Below are 16,236 nucleotides of genomic sequence, written 5' to 3'. Positions count from 1 at the left end.
TTCGATTCGTCGCAATTCGGCCTATGGGTCCTCCTCCGCTTTTGGGCAACTAGGGCGCCCCCCCTCGACGGTCCCATGTTTTCCAGAAGGGGCGGTTCCTTTTCCTGAAGAGCGTCCATGAGGCGAGTGGCTTGTTCGTACCCGATGTATACATCGCCCGCGGACCAGGAGAGCAGAATTCGAGCCACGATGCCGGCAGGTCGGGCGGTTTCTGAGTTGGCCAACAAACTGGTTGCGAACCAACATAGTTTTCCCTTGTACAACAGCGTGCTCCTTGTCTTGGATTCTCCCCTGTCCGTCAGTAGATCTGGCCTGTGTGGAGACTAGCGGTCCTATTCCCTGTCTTCTGGCGTTTCTTCAAGGGCACACATTCAATCGGCGTGCGCCGGCCCGTTCCAGCTTGCAGCCTCAAGAATGATCCGCATGTACTCCATGGAACTGGCGTTCCTTGAGTGGAGGAGAATAGGGAGGGGGGAAATTTGCTGACACTGTGCCATGTCCACACCGGCATGCATAAGCCCGTACGTTAGGTTTGATGATTAGGTTCCGTGTTTGTCACGCCAAACTGGTCTTGCTTGCACAGTGACATTTTGGGGTTTTGAGGGATGGCCCACAGTTTATATGACTCCCCGCTTCCCAGGACTATCGACGCTGTTCGATTGAAAGGGCAGACGAGTTCAAAAATCCAAAGCGAGTCAAGCAGAAGACGAAAAAAAAAAACCATCTGAAGTTTTTCATCCTTCCCATCTACCCCAGGACTTGATAGCCCATTGACGTGGTGGTTGAATTCCTTTCCATATTTCCATTTATCCAGGGACAAGTACTGCCGTGTGGGTGCTTGTTCTCCATCAGTTGTGGGATATCGACGCCTGCCCAGATCTCCTGTTCGTCCTTTACTTGGGTGAAAGGAACCTATCCACCGTCCCAGCCATTACCCTACTCGACCCCAAGGCTTAACCTTAACCCTCCTCCAACATGGCCACCTCGCAGCCCGCGAAGGAGAGCACGAAATGGCAGGACAAACTGAAAGGTATGCCCCACTCTGCTGCAATCTCCCTCTGCGCTTGTCTTAGTCGTGGCGGCGGCCCCTTCTTCTGTCAACTAACCCTGATTCTCGAAGATTACTGCTCCCAAGCCAAAGTGAACGACCCGGTCTACAATCTCGTTTCCGATCGTCGAGGTAAGCGTCATACCCTTTTCTTTACTGGCTCTCGACGGCCCTTCCCCTCGTGTTGGTCTGCCACGGCCTTCCCGGCTCTGGACCGTTGCCCACGGTGTGTTTGAAAGGGTGGAGTCGGCCTCTCCTCTTCACCGACTTTTGAATTTCCCAAGTTCGAGCAAAGGACTGGTTACTGACGGGTGTGTCGCTTTCCAGGAGGTCGCACGGCTTGGTCCACCTCGGTCACAGTTCAACACCCCAGCACTTTGTATGTCTGCACATTTTCGGCGCGGTATTTCTACGATGGTACAAACAATGCCTATGAAGATGCGGCCGAGGTAGCCGTCAAGGCATTGCCTCCCTTGCGTGGTTGATAGCGGTGGAGAGGTTGTATTTCTAGCACTTGTCTGGATGCTTACTGGAAGATCGGCCCTTATTCCCTTGTCTCCTTGTCTCTCGCTTTTCGTCTTTCCCGGCTTATGCTCTGCCTGCACGTTATGTACGACGCCATCCGGATTGATGCCTATTCCTCGGGTCTCGCAGATATGTACAACATTTCGGATGTCGACAGTTTTCGTTTCGCTCTATTCATTTGGCTCTTCTTCTCCCGACGCAGAATGGTATGGCAGCGGCATGGATGCACTTGTGGACATGGCTGGGATTTTCTCTCGCGGGCAGGGGGGTTGCCGTTCGACGGATAAACCCTGGCCCAAGTCTGTTCTGCAGTCTTCCTGGCGGGTCCTGCTCGGATTGTCGGATTGTGCTGGCTTGATTCAGTTCTCGGGCAGCGGGCGCATTTCACAGCCCAGCTGTGTACCTGTGTCTGTTCCCTCTAACTGACAGCCGGACTCTGACCGAATAAATTAGGACGACAGAACAGATACTCTTGATGTGTGTGTGACTTTGACATTTTATCGACCTGGTTTTGAGTTTCTTTCTTTCTTTCCATTCATGACTGCAGCAACTCATCAAGGACCTTTCTCACTTTTGATGGGCCATCTGGCCGGTACCTTGCTCGGGCATGTCGGACGGGCAATCGTGGGTGTGGAGAAGAGGCGGTTTGCCGTGGCCAGATGAGTCCTGAACAAATAACCCCCAAAAAGAGAAAAAAAATTTCCACCGAGCGCGTTTCGGGCCGGAGTCGAGAGAATTTTGGAATTAACTTTTTATGGTCTTATGAGACCGTGGAACTTTCATGAGACAGTATCTGATTGGAATAGCCACTACACGAGGATGTAGATACTATCCATGTGCAGTGGAGTTTTTCTTTTTTTCTTTTTTTTTTTTGCAATTAAATTCAATTCACATGAGTACTTCATTTTTCTTATTTTCTTTTTTTTTATTGTTTTCTTTTGGTTCTTTGGGTCCTTAGCTCACTGGCTGCTGACCTGCTCATAAGTCCATGCCCAGCCAGCGCTAAGTAAAAGACGAGAGGCGTGCCTGAGGTCCCACCGCCAGTCGGGGAGTTTGTCAGAGGGGGCGGAATCCACAGCACCCAAACCCCTGGAATTTGAGCTGATGGGCGTGGGTAGTGGGTAGTAGTGGTCACTGCTCACTGCTGCGATGGCATCACTTCAGTTAAGCTGTTGGCCGCCCGTCATGCCCTGAGCTTAACCTTATTTTGCCCGCCCTCACGTGCTGCCGCCGCCGTCTGTCCGGTTCCATGGTTCCATGCCAATCATTCATTTACTGCCCGTCTAGTCCCCAGCACTATCTTTGCCATGGCCCCTTCACGTTCTCACTCCTATCGTCTTAAATCGGTAAGTTCGATAGTTCCGTCCTTTAAGACCCGCCCAGCTATCCCTTTCATGTCCTTTCTTAGCTGATTGCCATTCTTTCCCACCCTAGCATGACTCGGTCTCACGATCCTCCCGTCCTTACCCATGCACCATCTTTACTCGACCCGAAGAAGAATATTAAGTGGAGCTGGTTTTTGGCCACTGGAGTCGGGATACTGGGAACTGATTAGGCGAGGATGAGGATGAAGATTATGTTGGTGGGTGCGACAAGGTCTTGCATTCTTGAAGAACGTTTGCCACCTTGTCTGCACACCACAGAGCAGATTCGACTTATAGGCAGACTCAATAAGCGAACATCTCCCCCGATTTTGTCCGTCCATTCCTCCATCCATAGTATAATCGCAGCAGAATACATCCTGCAGTGACCATCAGAAGCAACGCCGCATTCGTCCAATGCCCGGTCGGATAGCCCCTTTTCTCCTCGTCGGGTTTATAAATCCATACGCCGACAATCTGTCCGGGCGCACCGAAGGATACATTTAACGCAATGGCTAATCCGGTTCCGGCTGTGGAGCGCATATTGGCCGACAGCCATCCGAGCAATGGTGGAATACAAGCGAATGACCCGCTCGCTGCGACCACGAGACAGCCGTACCGATGCTGGCCACAAACACAATCAGTAGCAGACTGGGGAATTGGTGGGATGCTTACATACCAGATATGCATCGGCGGGGAGAACGGCAGATGCGAGGAAGCCCATAGCTCCAATAAAGGCAAAGATGGCGGAATGAAGACCACGACTGCGTTCAGTTCGAATGGCACTCTTTTCACGAAGGGTGACACGCAACATACCTGTTAAAGTGATCGGCGGACCAAGCGACGACTGTCGTGACTACATAGGCGGCAGCCCATGGCGGCACCGTCATGAGCTGCGCCTGCAGATTCGAATATCCTAGACCACTGACGATCGCAGGTGTGAACAATGAAAGGCTGGAAAACGGGGCAGAGATGCCAAAGTACACCTATACCCGATTATCAGTTACCTCTCGGTCATGTATATGTTCACAAAGGGACCAACAATATAGTGCGCATATAACCTCCAATCTGTCAGAACCTCCTTCGCATCTTTCCAGCTCATGGCCTTTGCAGTTCCCTGGGAGCCTTCTGCTTGCAATCGCTGGGCAGCAAGAATCTTCTCTTCGGGACTGAGCCATGAGGCTGACTCGGGGTAGTCAGGAAGAAAAAGCCAGACGAGGAAGGCCGAGGCGCAGGACGGAGCGCCTTCGATTATGAACAGCCATCGCCATGCTGATAGGCCGCGCACGTCGTTCATATGTCCGATACCATACGCAATGGCGCCACCAAAAGCACCGGCAAGGGTGGCTGACGCCAGGATGAGGGCGACCCGCATGGAGCGCTCTGTAATGCGATACCAAAAGGTCACATAGTATACGAGTCCTGGAAAAAGGCCCGCCTCCGTGGCTGGAACAGTCAGTGGGTTCGCGAAGAAGTACGAACAGATAATTACCTCCGAGTAGGAACCGGATGCCAGTGACCTGGGCAACGTTGTGAGAGCCGCCCAAGCCCATTGTGGATGCTCCCCAGGCAAGCATGAGAAAACCGATCCATTTCTGCATTGTGTTAAGTGTGATACTTAAACGGGAGGAGTAACTTACACTGGGCTTCAATTTCTTGAGCAGATAGTTGGAAGGCACTTCGAACAGCGCATAGGCGATCAGAAAAACCATCAATGCGACACTGCATTATTAGCACAGTCGCGGCAGTCTACTGTCAGGGCACCCACGTGTACTGGTACGAAGTCATATGCGTCTCTGAAAGGAGATCGTTTCCAGTATCCTGGTTAAGGATTTTTGCATTGCCTGATCTGTGAGCATACCATACGTCAGATGCTAGGGGGTACGCACCTATGTTGGATCGATCCAGGTAGCAGAGAAGATATATGCTCGCACAGAGGGGCACAATGCGCAAGTCTTGCTTCCAGACCAGAGCCCTCTCGCGAGCGCTAAGGTCTCCGCCAAGGACACTCTCATGGGTTGTCTGGGATGGTCATTACAAGTACAACAATGATAGAGAGTATGCTCACCTGCGGAGCACCCTCGAGATCCTCGCTTTCGGCGCCGCCCAAGCTCTTTTCCGCACTCATCGTAGTATAACTTGGGGGAAGAGGATACCGTATCGCAAAACCTGGTCCGTTCAAGTAGCAGCGGTCCTTGTCAAAGTATATAATAGTTTAATCTCCGCGTGGATTACCGTGACTCGGTCATGTGTGAGAAATCCGGAGAGACAGAGATCGAGCGAGGACAGCCTGACTCGCTTCAGCTCAGTTAGCCCAAACCTAGACAGACCGCCATGCTGAATGCTAATCTGCGTGGCTTGAATGCTAGTGGCTGATCGGCAAAATTGGCTCATTTGAGCGGAAGTTTATGTTGCTGGCTTGCTGATTGCTGCGAGACTAGTCAGTCGGGATTGCAATGGCTGGCTGGCATCTTGATTGCTCTGGAGGATTAAGTTCAGAGTCTAGACATTCAGGTTAAGCCTGAGTATGTTGGCAGATGGATCCATGGACGAGGCATGATATTCCCCGGGCAGCGATCGAGCCTCTCGAGGAACCATCCCCGGTTAATCTTGTCCTCCGCATGGACGGGGAACAAATGCGGGGAAGTACCGCCTGACTGGTATCGTGTATGGTATGGTACCATACCGACCCGGTGCAAATGGTGCAAACCATGCAAACCTCGCTGATATTGATCCAGGCATGAACAGAGTCAAGCAAGGCAATGGAGCCATCGTGATCCATGTATGCCCGAGTCACCCCGCAATTCTGCTCGAGAAGCTTCCGACCAAGCACCGGAGTATCCACGAGTTATTCCACGTCGGCAGCTACAGGCCGTCTCGCCCGCACCCCCTCTTCAGCTCCGAGCGGGGCTCGAATCGCAGCCATGTCGACCGCGACCCCAGCGCCCACGCGCAAGCCGATGCCCTCGGCATTGACCTTTGACTTGCATGCAAAGTGCTCAGTAGGCTATTGCGATTCTCTTGCTTTTCCCATGCTGACATGCTATCTATACCTAGACCACCAAAGCACGTGCTAGCACCCTCAACCTCCCCCATGGCTCCGTTCCCCTCCCCATCTTCATGCCGGTTGCGACGCAGGCGTCCCTGAAGGGCTTGACATACGACCAGCTACGGCAGACAGGATGCCAGCTCTGTTTGAACAATACGTATCACCTTGGCCTGAAACCCGGGCAAGCGGTTCTAGACGCAGTGGGCGGGGCGCATAAGTTGCAGGGATGGGATCGAAATATTCTTACGGATAGCGGAGGGTGATACGGCCCGATTGTTCCTTTCTCATTGCGAAATGGCTGACAGGTTGCAGATTTCAAATGGTCTCCCTGCTGAAACTGGCCACTGTCACGGAGGAGGGGGTCCGATTTCTGAGCCCCCACGACGGCACGCCGATGTTTGTCCCCTCTCTGCTGGCTTCGTATTGGGCTGACTGTTTAGGCTGCTCACCCCGGAACATTCGATCTCGTTACAAAACTCTATCGGCTCGGATATCATTATGCAACTGGATGATGTGATTGCGACCACCTCGCCGGACCATGCGCGTATCCACGAGGCCATGGAGCGCTCCGTCCGTTGGCTGGACCGTTGTATCGATGCACACAAATATCCGGAGCGACAGAATCTGTTCTGCATCATCCAGGGTGGACTAGACTTGGAGCTTCGGAGACAATGCTGTGCGGAGATGGTGGCCCGAGATACGCCGGGGATTGCGATTGGCGGACTCTCTGGCGGAGAGGCGAAGGAGGACTTTTGCCGAGTGTATGTGTCTCACCAGTGACAGAATTCTGGCTAACATGGACAGGGTGGACACCTGCACGGGACTGCTTCCGGAGCAAAAGCCGCGATACGTGATGGGCGTGGTAGGTTACCTTGAGGACCGTGGTGTACGAGGCTGACCGATTAGGGATATCCGGAGGACCTGATTGTGGGCGTCGCTCTCGGCGCGGACATGTTTGATTGTGTCTGGCCGACCAGAACGGCTGTAAGTGCCCCTGCTATCTGACGGGCTTCGACTGACCGTTGTAGCGTTTCGGCAACGCCGTGGTGCCCACGGGCACGCTGAACCTGCGGCATCGGTCCTTTGCGGAGGACTTCCGGCCGGTGCAGGAGGACTGCACCTGCACCATCTGCCGGCCGAAGGAGCAGGGCGGGCTGGGCATCACGCGGGCATACCTGCACCACCTGACGGCAAAGGAGACGGTGGGAGCGCATCTGTAAGTTTTGCCCCGTTGTGGCGGGAGTGTGCTAACGATGAAGGCTGACGATGCACAACGTGCACTATCTGCTGTCGCTAATGGGATCGGCGCGGCAAGCGATCCTGGAGGACCGGTTCCCGGCTTTCCTGCGCGAATTCTTTGGGACGCTGTATGGGAAGGACTATCCGGAGTGGGTGGTGACGGCGCTGCGGGGGGTGGGAGTTGACCTGATGGCTTAAGTGAGCGAGCAAGCAAAGCGAGGCCGAATATAAGCGTAGAAAAAGTCCTACAATGCTCAATCCAAAAAAGGAGTTGAAGCACCTATACTCCAACTTGACCACTAGTATGCCTTATAGTCTTTAGTGATCCCGGCAGTAATAAAGTGCTCCGCAATCACATGACCACGTGGCGCGTCGCGCGCGCGTCGAGACCAATTTCATTCCCGGATCACTTGTATACTTCTCATCCTCGATCCACACTCTCAAGACATCCATTCACCACCCCTCTCACCAAGCACAACTTAAAGATCAACTACAAACAAAAGAACAAGAATAAACACAGACATAATGTCTCCCTCCGCCGAATCTCTCCCCACTCCTCCCCAGGATGCCACCACCACCACCACCACCACACCGACACCCACAATCCCCCACGACCCAACTCACGAAGAACACCAATACCTGAACCTCATCCGACGCATCCTCTCCGAAGGCGAATACCGCCCCGACCGCACCGGCACCGGCACACGCTCCATCTTCGGGCCCCCTCAAATGCGCTTCGCCCTCTCCAAACCCAACCCCACCTCCACCACCCCCTCCGACGCCTACACACCGATCCTCCCCCTCCTCACCACCAAACGCGTCTTTCTACGTGCCGTCCTCGCCGAACTCCTCTGGTTCATCTCCGGCAGCACCTCCTCCCTGCCCCTCTCCTCCGCAGGAATCAAAATCTGGGACGGCAACGCCTCCCGCACCTACCTGGACTCGATCGGCCTCACCCACCGCGAAGAAGGTGACCTTGGTCCTGTCTACGGGTTCCAATGGCGACACTTCGGGGCTGAATACGTCGATTCCAGCACAGATTATACAGGCCAGGGCGTGGATCAGCTCGCGGACGTGGTCAAGAAGCTTCTTACCAATCCCTTCGATCGGAGAATTATCATGAGTGCCTGGAATCCTGCAGATCTGGGGAAGATGGCTCTGCCGCCGTGTCATATGTTTGCGCAGTTTTATGTGAGTTATCCGGATGCGGATGAGGATTGGAAGGCAGGGAATAAGGGGGGCGACAAGGGAAGAGGACATCTGAGTTGCTTGTTGTATCAGAGGAGTGCGGATATGGGGTTGGGGGTGCCGTTTAATATTGCTTCTTATGCGTTGTTGACGCATTTGTTGGCCCATGCGGTGGATATGGTTCCCGGGACGTTGGTGCATACGTTGGGGGATGCGCATGTTTATCTGGATCATGTGGAGGCGTTGAGGGAGCAGGTAGAACGCGAGCCGGTCGCGTTTCCCGAGTTGAGGATTAAGAGGGAGGATAGGGGGAGTGGGATTGTGGATGGTTGGAAGGATGAGGAGTTTGAGGTGGTTGGGTATAAGCCGCATAAGGCAATTAAGATGAAGATGAGTGTGTGAGTTTTCTGTTGTGTTGGAATGGGTAGGGGTTAGGAAATAATGGGGATGGCTGAATGGGAGGGTTTAAAGTAAAGGAATGACTAGATATGAGTGGTATGATATAGACTGGTTAGAGTGAATGGAAAGAGATGATAAGCAGTAAGCAAAATTATGAGCCGGACGGCATGAGATCCAGACACTAAAAAACCTAATATGAAAACAAATGGGTATGGCTAGATGCTATGTATGTCCAGATAGTCAGTGGGTATCCAGATCCTCAAACACCTAAATCCTCCAGCCCTCCAAATCTCCAAACCAATAATTAAAAGCAAGGCTAGCTCAGCGCTTCAAAAACAAAAGAGAAAGAAAGAAAGGAAAAAAGACAACAAGATCTCACAAAATCACCCCTGCCCCTCTCAACAACACCACCGTATCCCCCGACTTCACCTTCTCTCCAATCGCATCACTAAACTCCAAAAACACTCCCCCCTCCACATGAAACACCCTCAACCTCTCCTCCTCCCCTCCTCCCCGATTATTCATATTCTCAACCTGCAACCGTCTCGCCGCATCATCCAACACCCGTCCCACCTTCCACCGCCCATCATACCAAAACTCTCCGCGGGGAGGATCCGTCGCCGCCCGGGTCGTTGTCTCACTCGTCCCCACCACAGCAAGATACACCCGTTTATCAACAGGCACATTGGCATCACCCTTCGCAGACCGTTTCATAGCATTGACTTGAGCGACACGACTCATTCCTCTGTCCCCTGCTCTTCCTCCCGCCCCTCCCGTAGATGTAGAAGCTGCATTCTTCCCCCACGTCCTCATTTTCGCAAACATCGACTTGAGCGTCTCTGCCCCCGCCGCTCCAACAGCTCCCCCCGAATTATTACCCCCTTTCTTCGGCCGACAGTCATGCTCCTCTCTCAACCGATGCTTTAAACAAAAGCTCTGCCGACACTCCGGACACGTGACTCCCGGATCCTTCAGCGTCCGGATCAGCGTTTTGCACGATATCTCTGCGCATTGATCACTGTTGTAAACTGTCGGTTTCTGGCTTGAGGCGCTGGATGCACTGCTGGGTGAGGGGGAGGGGTTCTGAGCGCGTGCCCATTCGCCCGCACGAGGGCATTTATGTGCTGTTTCGCTGCGGTGGTCGAGACAGAAGGTGCCTTTGCACGAGGAGCAGTGGAAGGGGAGGAAGTCGAGTTGGTTGCAGTAGGAGAGTTGGCAGTGGCGGCCGATGGAGTCGAGGTCGGTGTCCGGGAGTTGGGTGTAGGATTCCTTTTGGTTTCCTTGGTCGCCCGGGTGGGACACGGAGATGGGGGACATGATTGTTTGTGGTTGTGATTGGAGTGAGAAGAAGAAGGAGGGGTGAGGGGGAGGGAATAAGTCGAGAGGGGATTGATAATGGGAGGGAGGTGGGGGGAATTCTGGCGGATGCTGGAAGCGCCTGGCAAGTCACCAGTCATGCGGAGAATGCTGACTCAGCGTGGCGGTGCTTGGGCTTATCTGATGCGGAGATTGCTCGGAAATAAATTGTGAGAATTTTGACTAAGGCGGGCTTTATAACTATGGACCATAAAATCACTTACCAGGACTATAAACTATATCTTATTCATTCTAGCTTCTGCGGTCTTACGGCTACGCCCAAAGAGGAAATAGATGCTGTTTCAATTTTATCGTGTTTTTCAACGATTCAGCCTCCGGCGAGGCCGGCGAGCCTGCGAGCCGTCGAGGGCTCGCGATCCCAGCCGACCACCTAACCCCCCTATCTGCCTGCCTCGATCCCTACGTAGGCTGAATTCTATGATAAAATGAATTATATTCTGACTAATTATTATCAGATATCTGGCCAATCAGAGCGCTCTAATCAATAAAAACAGCCATTTTAGCAGTATAAGAAATGTAATTAAGTATTGAATTCAGTGTTGTTTTACGCGAGGTGATATCAGTAATTAAATACATAGTTAGGATCAGAGGGCCGCAGGCCGGCAGCCGGGGGCAGCCCTTACGTCTGTCTGACCAAAAAGATACGATCACATGACTTAGCTTCTTCTATTTGGGTATAGCGACGGGTTAAGCGAGCCGCCAAGGCCGATTAGGTATAGTTTATGGTCCTGGTAAGTGATTTTATGGTCCATATAGTTAGAGCCTGCCTTTGACTAAACTTCAAGGACTCCGATTACGGCTAAAACTCCAACAGGGGTATATCAAACAGCGAAACACGCCAGATCCCAATACATGCCAACAGAAACGAGTGCCCACCTTATCCATTACTTCCTCCACCTTCTCCTTCATGGTCCGCTGGTGGCATCCTAGGCAGCGGAGCAAAAGGAATGCGCCCGCTCGACATCATTACCGGTAATCCGTCTCGCGCCAGGGTCATCCCAGGTGGGGAGTACAACGACGACTGCGGCCGGCCATCTGGTCCGTCTCCCGGCGTCAGTGGTGGCGACATGGCCATCGCAGCAGCAGCCACGTCGGTTCCTGCACAGTTCCAGCCGTTGGCAGCGCCCTCGGGCTTCCTCTCCATAGCAGGCGGGGGCGAGGTTGCTGCTGGCGTCACGATGGAGCGGTCTTCCTTGACTTCTACTTCACCTGCTTGAGATGCCACTGGCACACTAGATACAGGCTTATGAACCCCACTCCCTCCCGGGCGAAGCACATTCGAAGCCGACGCCGACAGCGCCCGGCCAGCGGGCCTTCGAGGCTCCTTGGGTGTCTTCGAACCAGCCTTAGAAGCTGCGCGTTTGCGTTCCTCCGCTGCACGTCTCTCCCTTTCCTTTTCTCTGGCTGCATTCTCCTCCGGTGATGGGACCTTCAGTTTGATGTGCAGCTTGCGCACACCGGCCGCCAAACTGTCCACATCTGACGGTCCACTGTCGGCCGACGGGTTTGGCGTCTCTGGTCCAGCGCTCTCTGCAGCCTCAGAAAGGAACGCCGATGGCACTCGGGGCACAGGTGGTGTGTTTTTTGGGCTGGTGGAAAGCCTGGGTGTGTTGGATCGCGAGGAGCCGGTCTTCCGCACAGCGGCACTGGACGCAGGTCGCTGGCCCGCCCCGGCCGGTTCCGGGGTCGACATGACCGCTGAAGTAGCACTCGCGCTCTTTCTGCGGGCCATGCGTCCTCCCGGCGACTGCTGCGGAGGGGGGACCGACGTGTCTGGCGCCGCGTCGATAGTGGTCCTCCGACTGCTACGAGCTGCTGTGCGTTTGACTGTCTCGGTCTGGGGCAGCAAGGGCTTGGGCTTCCTCACGCGAAGCTTCATCCGGCTGTCCTCGGACGTCGTCGAGGTGGAAGCCACAGCTGTAGTTGTGGTCGTGGTCATAGTTGTGGTCGCGGTCGCGGTCGCATTGTCAGCTGCCGTTTGGCGCTCCCGCCGCAGGCGCGAAGCCTCCGCGTTGAGCTCCTCTGGCCGACAACTTGTTGTCTGCCGATAAGTCGGAATCAGTACCTTGGATAGTTCGCGCGCGGCAGTCGCCCAACCGACCGGTGGCGGCGGCGGCGGCGGCGGCAGCGGTGCTTCTGGCTCCGGACTCGAGTACGACCCCGTAGACTTGCGATCTCGCGGCGGGTTGACCACCTTGGCGGAAAACGATTGCGTCGTGGCAAAGTAGGTTGGCGCAGACTTCTCTCGGGGCTTGACGGGCGCCGCCGGCGGGTCGACCAGTGCCTCCAACTCCTCCAGCATGGCGGCCGACCACCACTCACGGTTGTACACGGGCTGGCTCACCAGCTGCCCTTCAGGTGCACGGTCGGATAGGCCCAAGCGATCAGTCATCTCCGCCGCCAGACGGTCGATCTGCTGGTCGTCCACATCGTTCATGGTGCCTTGGGAACCTCCCAGTCCTGACAGGTGGCTGAGAATACCGCTCGTCAACGCACGATTGCTGTAGCCGCCCTCAAGGACACTGATGATCCGCCCATCGGTCCCTAGCCCTTCCTCGCTCGCCATCCGAACCACATCCGCCGTGAATCGGGCGTAAAAGTCAGTGGGGACATTGACCTGGTGTCGCTGCATGCCGGCGCCCTCCCATTCGCTCGCATCAAACCCGGCGGAAATGAAGATCGCAGCTTTGGGGGCGGGTCCATTGGGCGTACTAGCGAGTCGCTCGGTGTGCATGCGGAGAAACGCACGCGCCTTGTCGATCAGCACAGTATACTTGGCGGCGTACAGCGCCCAGAACTCTTCATCAGACTTCCACGGCTCTAGATGGACGTTCCAGATGGACTGGCCGTGTGCCTTGTCGATGCACACGCTTGCATTGCGCACTTTCTCTGACTCGCCCATCTCGCAAGGATAGGAGTTGATATCATGAAGACTGAAATACCCTACCATGGTCTTTCGATGGGCGGCCGCGTTCCGTGGCGCTGTCACAGCCTTATGGTTCTGCTCCCAGGCGATCTCCTGCGAGCCGTCTCCGTGATGCAGATCAAAGTCGAGAATGGCGGCGTGAGTCAGACCATGGGTCATGGCTGCGTAGGAGATGCCTACGTGCACGTTGTTGATCCAGCAGAAGCCCGATGGATGGCCCGCGGAACAATGGTGGCCGGGCGGGCGGATGCAGACAAACGCACGCTTCGTCGGACCTGGACCTAGGACAGCATCCACGCCGTCACTGACCCCTCCTAGGGCGCCCTCGAATGCGTTCAGGGATTCTGAGCATAGATAGAGGTCTCCTTCGTGGAAAGCAGGAGCGCTAGGGCTGGCACTGTCCTTGCCCGCACTGCGCGGACGGACCAACTCCTTGCCGTTCAGCGCGAGTCGGGATTCTGCAGCGTCGCACATGGTCTTCAAGTCATCCATCCACCTGGACCCGTGCACGTGTGTGACTGAGGGGGAGTTGAGCGGCAGCGTGCGCGCCGTCTTGCGGATCTGGAATGGCGGCACCGGCAGCTGGAGCGGATCCAAGTCGGGATGAGGGGGAAATAGGCCTCCCGCATGTCGACGGGCTAGACGGACATAGGCAGCCGAGATCCCCAGCACGCCGGCTTGGATGCGCTCCGGGCGTTCTACTATGGAGTTGAGTGCTGCTCGGGAGGCTCGGGGGCGTGAGAAGCGATGGCCGTAACACGCATCATGGACGAGCACGAGCGTCTGCGACTGTAGCTCGGCGGACTGGTGCCAGTTTAGTTCCTTCTGGAAATACTCCGACGCAATGGATGTTGCAGTGGGGACTGGATGCTCCGTCATCGCCGTCAGGGAAGGCTTTTTCGAAGGCATGTTTGGATGGTGGGCGGTGGACGCGTTCGTGGGGGAGGTGCCGAACGTGGAGGACGATGAGTGTCGCGACAGGCTGGGGCGGGGCGAGGTGGACGCCCCCGGTTGGAACGCAGCGACGCGGTGGACGAGCGTTTCTTTAGACTCGGAGAGGACTTGCGACGCTCATCGGCCAAGGAGCTGGAACTGGGGATGCGACGGGGGGCGGAATGCGCCGGGTTCGCGACAGCACGCGCGGGGGGTCGGAGGGCGATAGCAGGGAGGCCGACGAGAAGCCCGACGAAGACGGCGGTAGAGGAGTCGCATGCATCGAGGGATAGCTCAGACGGTGGGAAGAGGGCGGCGCGTCGTTGGGGTGGGACATTGAAGGGTCGGTTGCCGGGGATGTTGACGCCGCAGTGAATGACGCTGGCTCAGGGCGCTTGGAGGGGTCCATGACGGGCCCATCGGGGGATTTGCGGCGGTAACTCAGTGGGTGGGGGACTCGGTTGAGGTCGAGTAGAGGGAAGCGTGGAAAGGGTAAGTATGTACGGAGTAGATGATTGAGAATGAATTGAATTATTAAAGGGTGTATGTGAGTGAGAGAGAGAGAGGGGGGGGGGGGAGGGAGGAGGGAGAAAGAAAGGGAGGAGCGGAAGCCGTTGGTGGTTCGTTCATTCGGCATTCCCCTCATTCCCGCCCTCCCTTTATCTACTTACTAGTTACTACATACATAGTATAGTACCTACTTAAACCCTGAAATCCGTCAGGGGCGTCGGATCCATCACATCGCCCCCCTCCACTTGGGGCATCGCGCACTCCTCCGGTAGGTCCCTCTCGCTACTTTTGCTCCTTCCGCCGTGACAGGTGCTTCTACAGACATCCTTATGGCTCTGGCAACCAACCGTGCCGTCTCGTGCAGCCACGCGTGGCCCCAATAATCAGACAATAGTTGATCATCTTATTGCCCCCATCCGGGGTCCTCCATCTCACGATCTCAGATCCGATCGAATTCGATCGGGGCAGACTAAATACAAGCATGCAAATCACCGCCCTAAGTCCAACACCAGAGATGGTATGAAGTCCCTCAATGATCAATCACGCCGCAGAAACGCCGGTCCAGTCCCACCAAATCGATCCATGCATCCCAAAATAAAATATAAGATAAAATAAAATAAAAAAAAAAAAAAAAAAAAAAACACCGGTGCTGATGATTCACAAATATCCCAGAAGCCAATGACAAAGAAAAAGGCAACAGAAAAAGAAAGGAATGCAAGAGCCGCCTAAAAGGTCCGCGACCGGAGGCTACAGAAATGGTACCATTTCTTCTTCCGCGGGGCGAGCACGCTCTTCTCGCCCTTCTCGCCCAGGCTCAGCATCGAAAAGCGCTTGCGCTCCTTCCTCTGTAACTTGCGCTCCGATTTGAAGCCGTGGGTGGCGTGCCCGTGGCAGAAACAGTACATGTGGACCGTCTCAATGGCCATCTCTGGGCAGTAATTGTTGTCGTTGCGCGCGGGGCAGATCTGTTGGCCGGCATCTTCTTCGCACCGGCACCATTCGTAGACCATGAAGTATTGGCGGCACATATTGAGGGTAAGAACTGGGTGGTGGGTGGTGGTGGCGGAAGTGGTGATGATGATGGTCGTGGTGGTGGAAGAAGGGGAAAACACTAACAAGGACCCGGAAGTTAAATTGTCGAATCTCGATCCACTGAGAAGCAATTCGTGCCCAAAGGTAACCAAGTCGGTGTGGGTTTTGCGGTACTGGGCAGACTCCGCGGGCTTCCGGTCTTGGGATGCACCTGAACACAAGGGACGGAGGGCGAGAAGAGGGGGCGAGAAGAGGGGGCGAGAGGGAGGGGTTTCAAGCCGCTTTTTTTTTCCTTCGTTGAGTTTAGTGGATGTCACTGCTTTCAAAGCAGAATGCAAAATGGTCGGCCGTTGATCGTAAATCGAGGTTCCGCAGATGTCGACGGTTGGTGAGGGTGGTTTATAGATGGATGGAGATCCCCCGGTGGTTCCGCGGGTCTGGACTGGCCGGTTCTGACGAGGAACCGAGAGAGATGATCTGATATGACGCACTTCCAGAGCTGCCAGGCTGACAGGGGACACAGTCTCCGGACGGTCTGTCTGTCTGTCTGTCAAGAGCAAGGGATGGGATTAATCTCCCGGTTCATCAATGCGAGTCCAAAGACCAGCGTTTAGTAAGGAGGGGGAGGGGAGGGGGGAAGAGAGACAGC

At 55.0% G+C, this 16,236-nt stretch overlaps 7 protein-coding genes across 7 annotated transcripts; 3 read left to right on the top strand and 4 right to left on the bottom strand.

Moving 5' to 3' along the window:
• Positions 1–975: 975 nt before the first annotated feature.
• Positions 976–1,533, top strand: BO94DRAFT_477616 (uncharacterized protein; the record flags this gene model as incomplete). Its single annotated transcript, XM_025608648.1, has 3 exons — positions 976–1,030; positions 1,121–1,180; positions 1,376–1,533. The coding sequence occupies 3 exons, from the start codon at positions 976–978 to the stop codon at positions 1,531–1,533; spliced, it is 273 nt and encodes a 90-aa protein (XP_025462558.1).
• Positions 1,534–2,885: 1,352 nt separating this feature from the next.
• Positions 2,886–5,335, bottom strand: BO94DRAFT_292747 (putative MFS transporter). Its single transcript, XM_025606695.1, has 8 exons — positions 5,003–5,335; positions 4,703–4,956; positions 4,575–4,656; positions 4,427–4,529; positions 3,977–4,380; positions 3,751–3,920; positions 3,614–3,698; positions 2,886–3,558 (listed from the first exon to the last, which is right to left on the bottom strand). Exons 1-8 carry the CDS (start codon positions 5,060–5,062, stop codon positions 3,241–3,243), a joined length of 1,476 nt encoding a protein of 491 aa, XP_025462557.1. The 5' UTR covers positions 5,063–5,335; the 3' UTR covers positions 2,886–3,240.
• A 523-nt stretch (positions 5,336–5,858) lies between these two features.
• On the top strand, positions 5,859–7,420 carry BO94DRAFT_477440 (tRNA-ribosyltransferase family protein; the record flags this gene model as incomplete). Its single annotated transcript, XM_025608641.1, has 8 exons — positions 5,859–5,936; positions 5,992–6,242; positions 6,296–6,379; positions 6,424–6,744; positions 6,788–6,845; positions 6,890–6,967; positions 7,012–7,199; positions 7,243–7,420. 8 exons carry the CDS (start codon positions 5,859–5,861, stop codon positions 7,418–7,420), a joined length of 1,236 nt encoding a protein of 411 aa, XP_025462556.1.
• On the top strand, positions 7,359–8,998 carry BO94DRAFT_292805 (thymidylate synthase). Its single transcript, XM_025606696.1, has one exon. It carries the CDS (start codon positions 7,748–7,750, stop codon positions 8,810–8,812), a length of 1,065 nt encoding a protein of 354 aa, XP_025462555.1. The 5' UTR covers positions 7,359–7,747; the 3' UTR covers positions 8,813–8,998.
• A 186-nt stretch (positions 8,999–9,184) lies between these two features.
• On the bottom strand, positions 9,185–10,126 carry BO94DRAFT_560694 (AN1-type zinc finger protein; the record flags this gene model as incomplete). The annotated part of the gene is made up of 1 exon (XM_025614175.1): positions 9,185–10,126. The coding sequence occupies one exon, from the start codon at positions 10,124–10,126 to the stop codon at positions 9,185–9,187; it is 942 nt and encodes a 313-aa protein (XP_025462554.1).
• Positions 10,127–10,844: 718 nt separating this feature from the next.
• Positions 10,845–14,603, bottom strand: BO94DRAFT_539928 (histone deacetylase hosB). Its single transcript, XM_025612804.1, has 14 exons — positions 14,251–14,603; positions 12,378–14,162; positions 12,252–12,353; positions 12,102–12,227; positions 12,054–12,074; positions 11,996–12,023; positions 11,935–11,959; positions 11,883–11,907; positions 11,748–11,846; positions 11,567–11,723; positions 11,476–11,539; positions 11,420–11,442; positions 11,149–11,398; positions 10,845–11,112 (listed from the first exon to the last, which is right to left on the bottom strand). Exons 1-14 carry the CDS (start codon positions 14,452–14,454, stop codon positions 11,064–11,066), a joined length of 2,958 nt encoding a protein of 985 aa, XP_025462553.1. The 5' UTR covers positions 14,455–14,603; the 3' UTR covers positions 10,845–11,063.
• A 677-nt stretch (positions 14,604–15,280) lies between these two features.
• BO94DRAFT_477476 (uncharacterized protein) lies at positions 15,281–15,583 on the bottom strand (the record flags this gene model as incomplete). Its single annotated transcript, XM_025608643.1, has 1 exon — positions 15,281–15,583. The coding sequence occupies one exon, from the start codon at positions 15,581–15,583 to the stop codon at positions 15,281–15,283; it is 303 nt and encodes a 100-aa protein (XP_025462552.1).
• Between the last annotated feature and the right edge of the window lie 653 nt (positions 15,584–16,236).

The sequence above is a fragment of the Aspergillus sclerotioniger genome, assembly GCF_003184525.1.
Source record: "Aspergillus sclerotioniger CBS 115572 chromosome Unknown BO94scaffold_40, whole genome shotgun sequence".
Taxonomy (NCBI): Eukaryota; Fungi; Ascomycota; class Eurotiomycetes; order Eurotiales; family Aspergillaceae; genus Aspergillus; species Aspergillus sclerotioniger.
The sequence above is the reverse complement of the archived record's forward strand: the minus strand, read 5'-3'. Positions and strand labels throughout refer to the sequence as shown.

What these genes read in the sequence shown, in the direction of transcription:
- BO94DRAFT_292747 (XM_025606695.1), bottom strand. Translation starts at nt 5,062, where the DNA reads ATGAGTGCGGAAAAGAGCTTGGGCGGCGCCGAAAGCGAGGATCTCGAG. An exon ending in GGTTATATGCGCACTATATT is followed by an intron (nt 3,921 to 3,976) that starts GTTGGTCCCTTT and finishes AATCGGGTATAG; the next exon opens with GTGTACTTTGGCATCTCTGC. An exon ending in TCCGCCGATCACTTTAACAG is followed by an intron (nt 3,699 to 3,750) that starts GTATGTTGCGTG and finishes AACTGAACGCAG; the next exon opens with TCGTGGTCTTCATTCCGCCA.
- BO94DRAFT_292805 (XM_025606696.1), top strand. Translation starts at nt 7,748, where the DNA reads ATGTCTCCCTCCGCCGAATCTCTCCCCACTCCTCCCCAGGATGCCACC.
- BO94DRAFT_539928 (XM_025612804.1), bottom strand. Translation starts at nt 14,454, where the DNA reads ATGGACCCCTCCAAGCGCCCTGAGCCAGCGTCATTCACTGCGGCGTCA. An exon ending in AATCGTTTTCCGCCAAGGTG is followed by an intron (nt 12,354 to 12,377) that starts GTCAACCCGCCG and finishes CGAGATCGCAAG; the next exon opens with TCTACGGGGTCGTACTCGAG. An exon ending in AGAAAAGGAAAGGGAGAGAC is followed by an intron (nt 11,540 to 11,566) that starts GTGCAGCGGAGG and finishes GCAAACGCGCAG; the next exon opens with CTTCTAAGGCTGGTTCGAAG.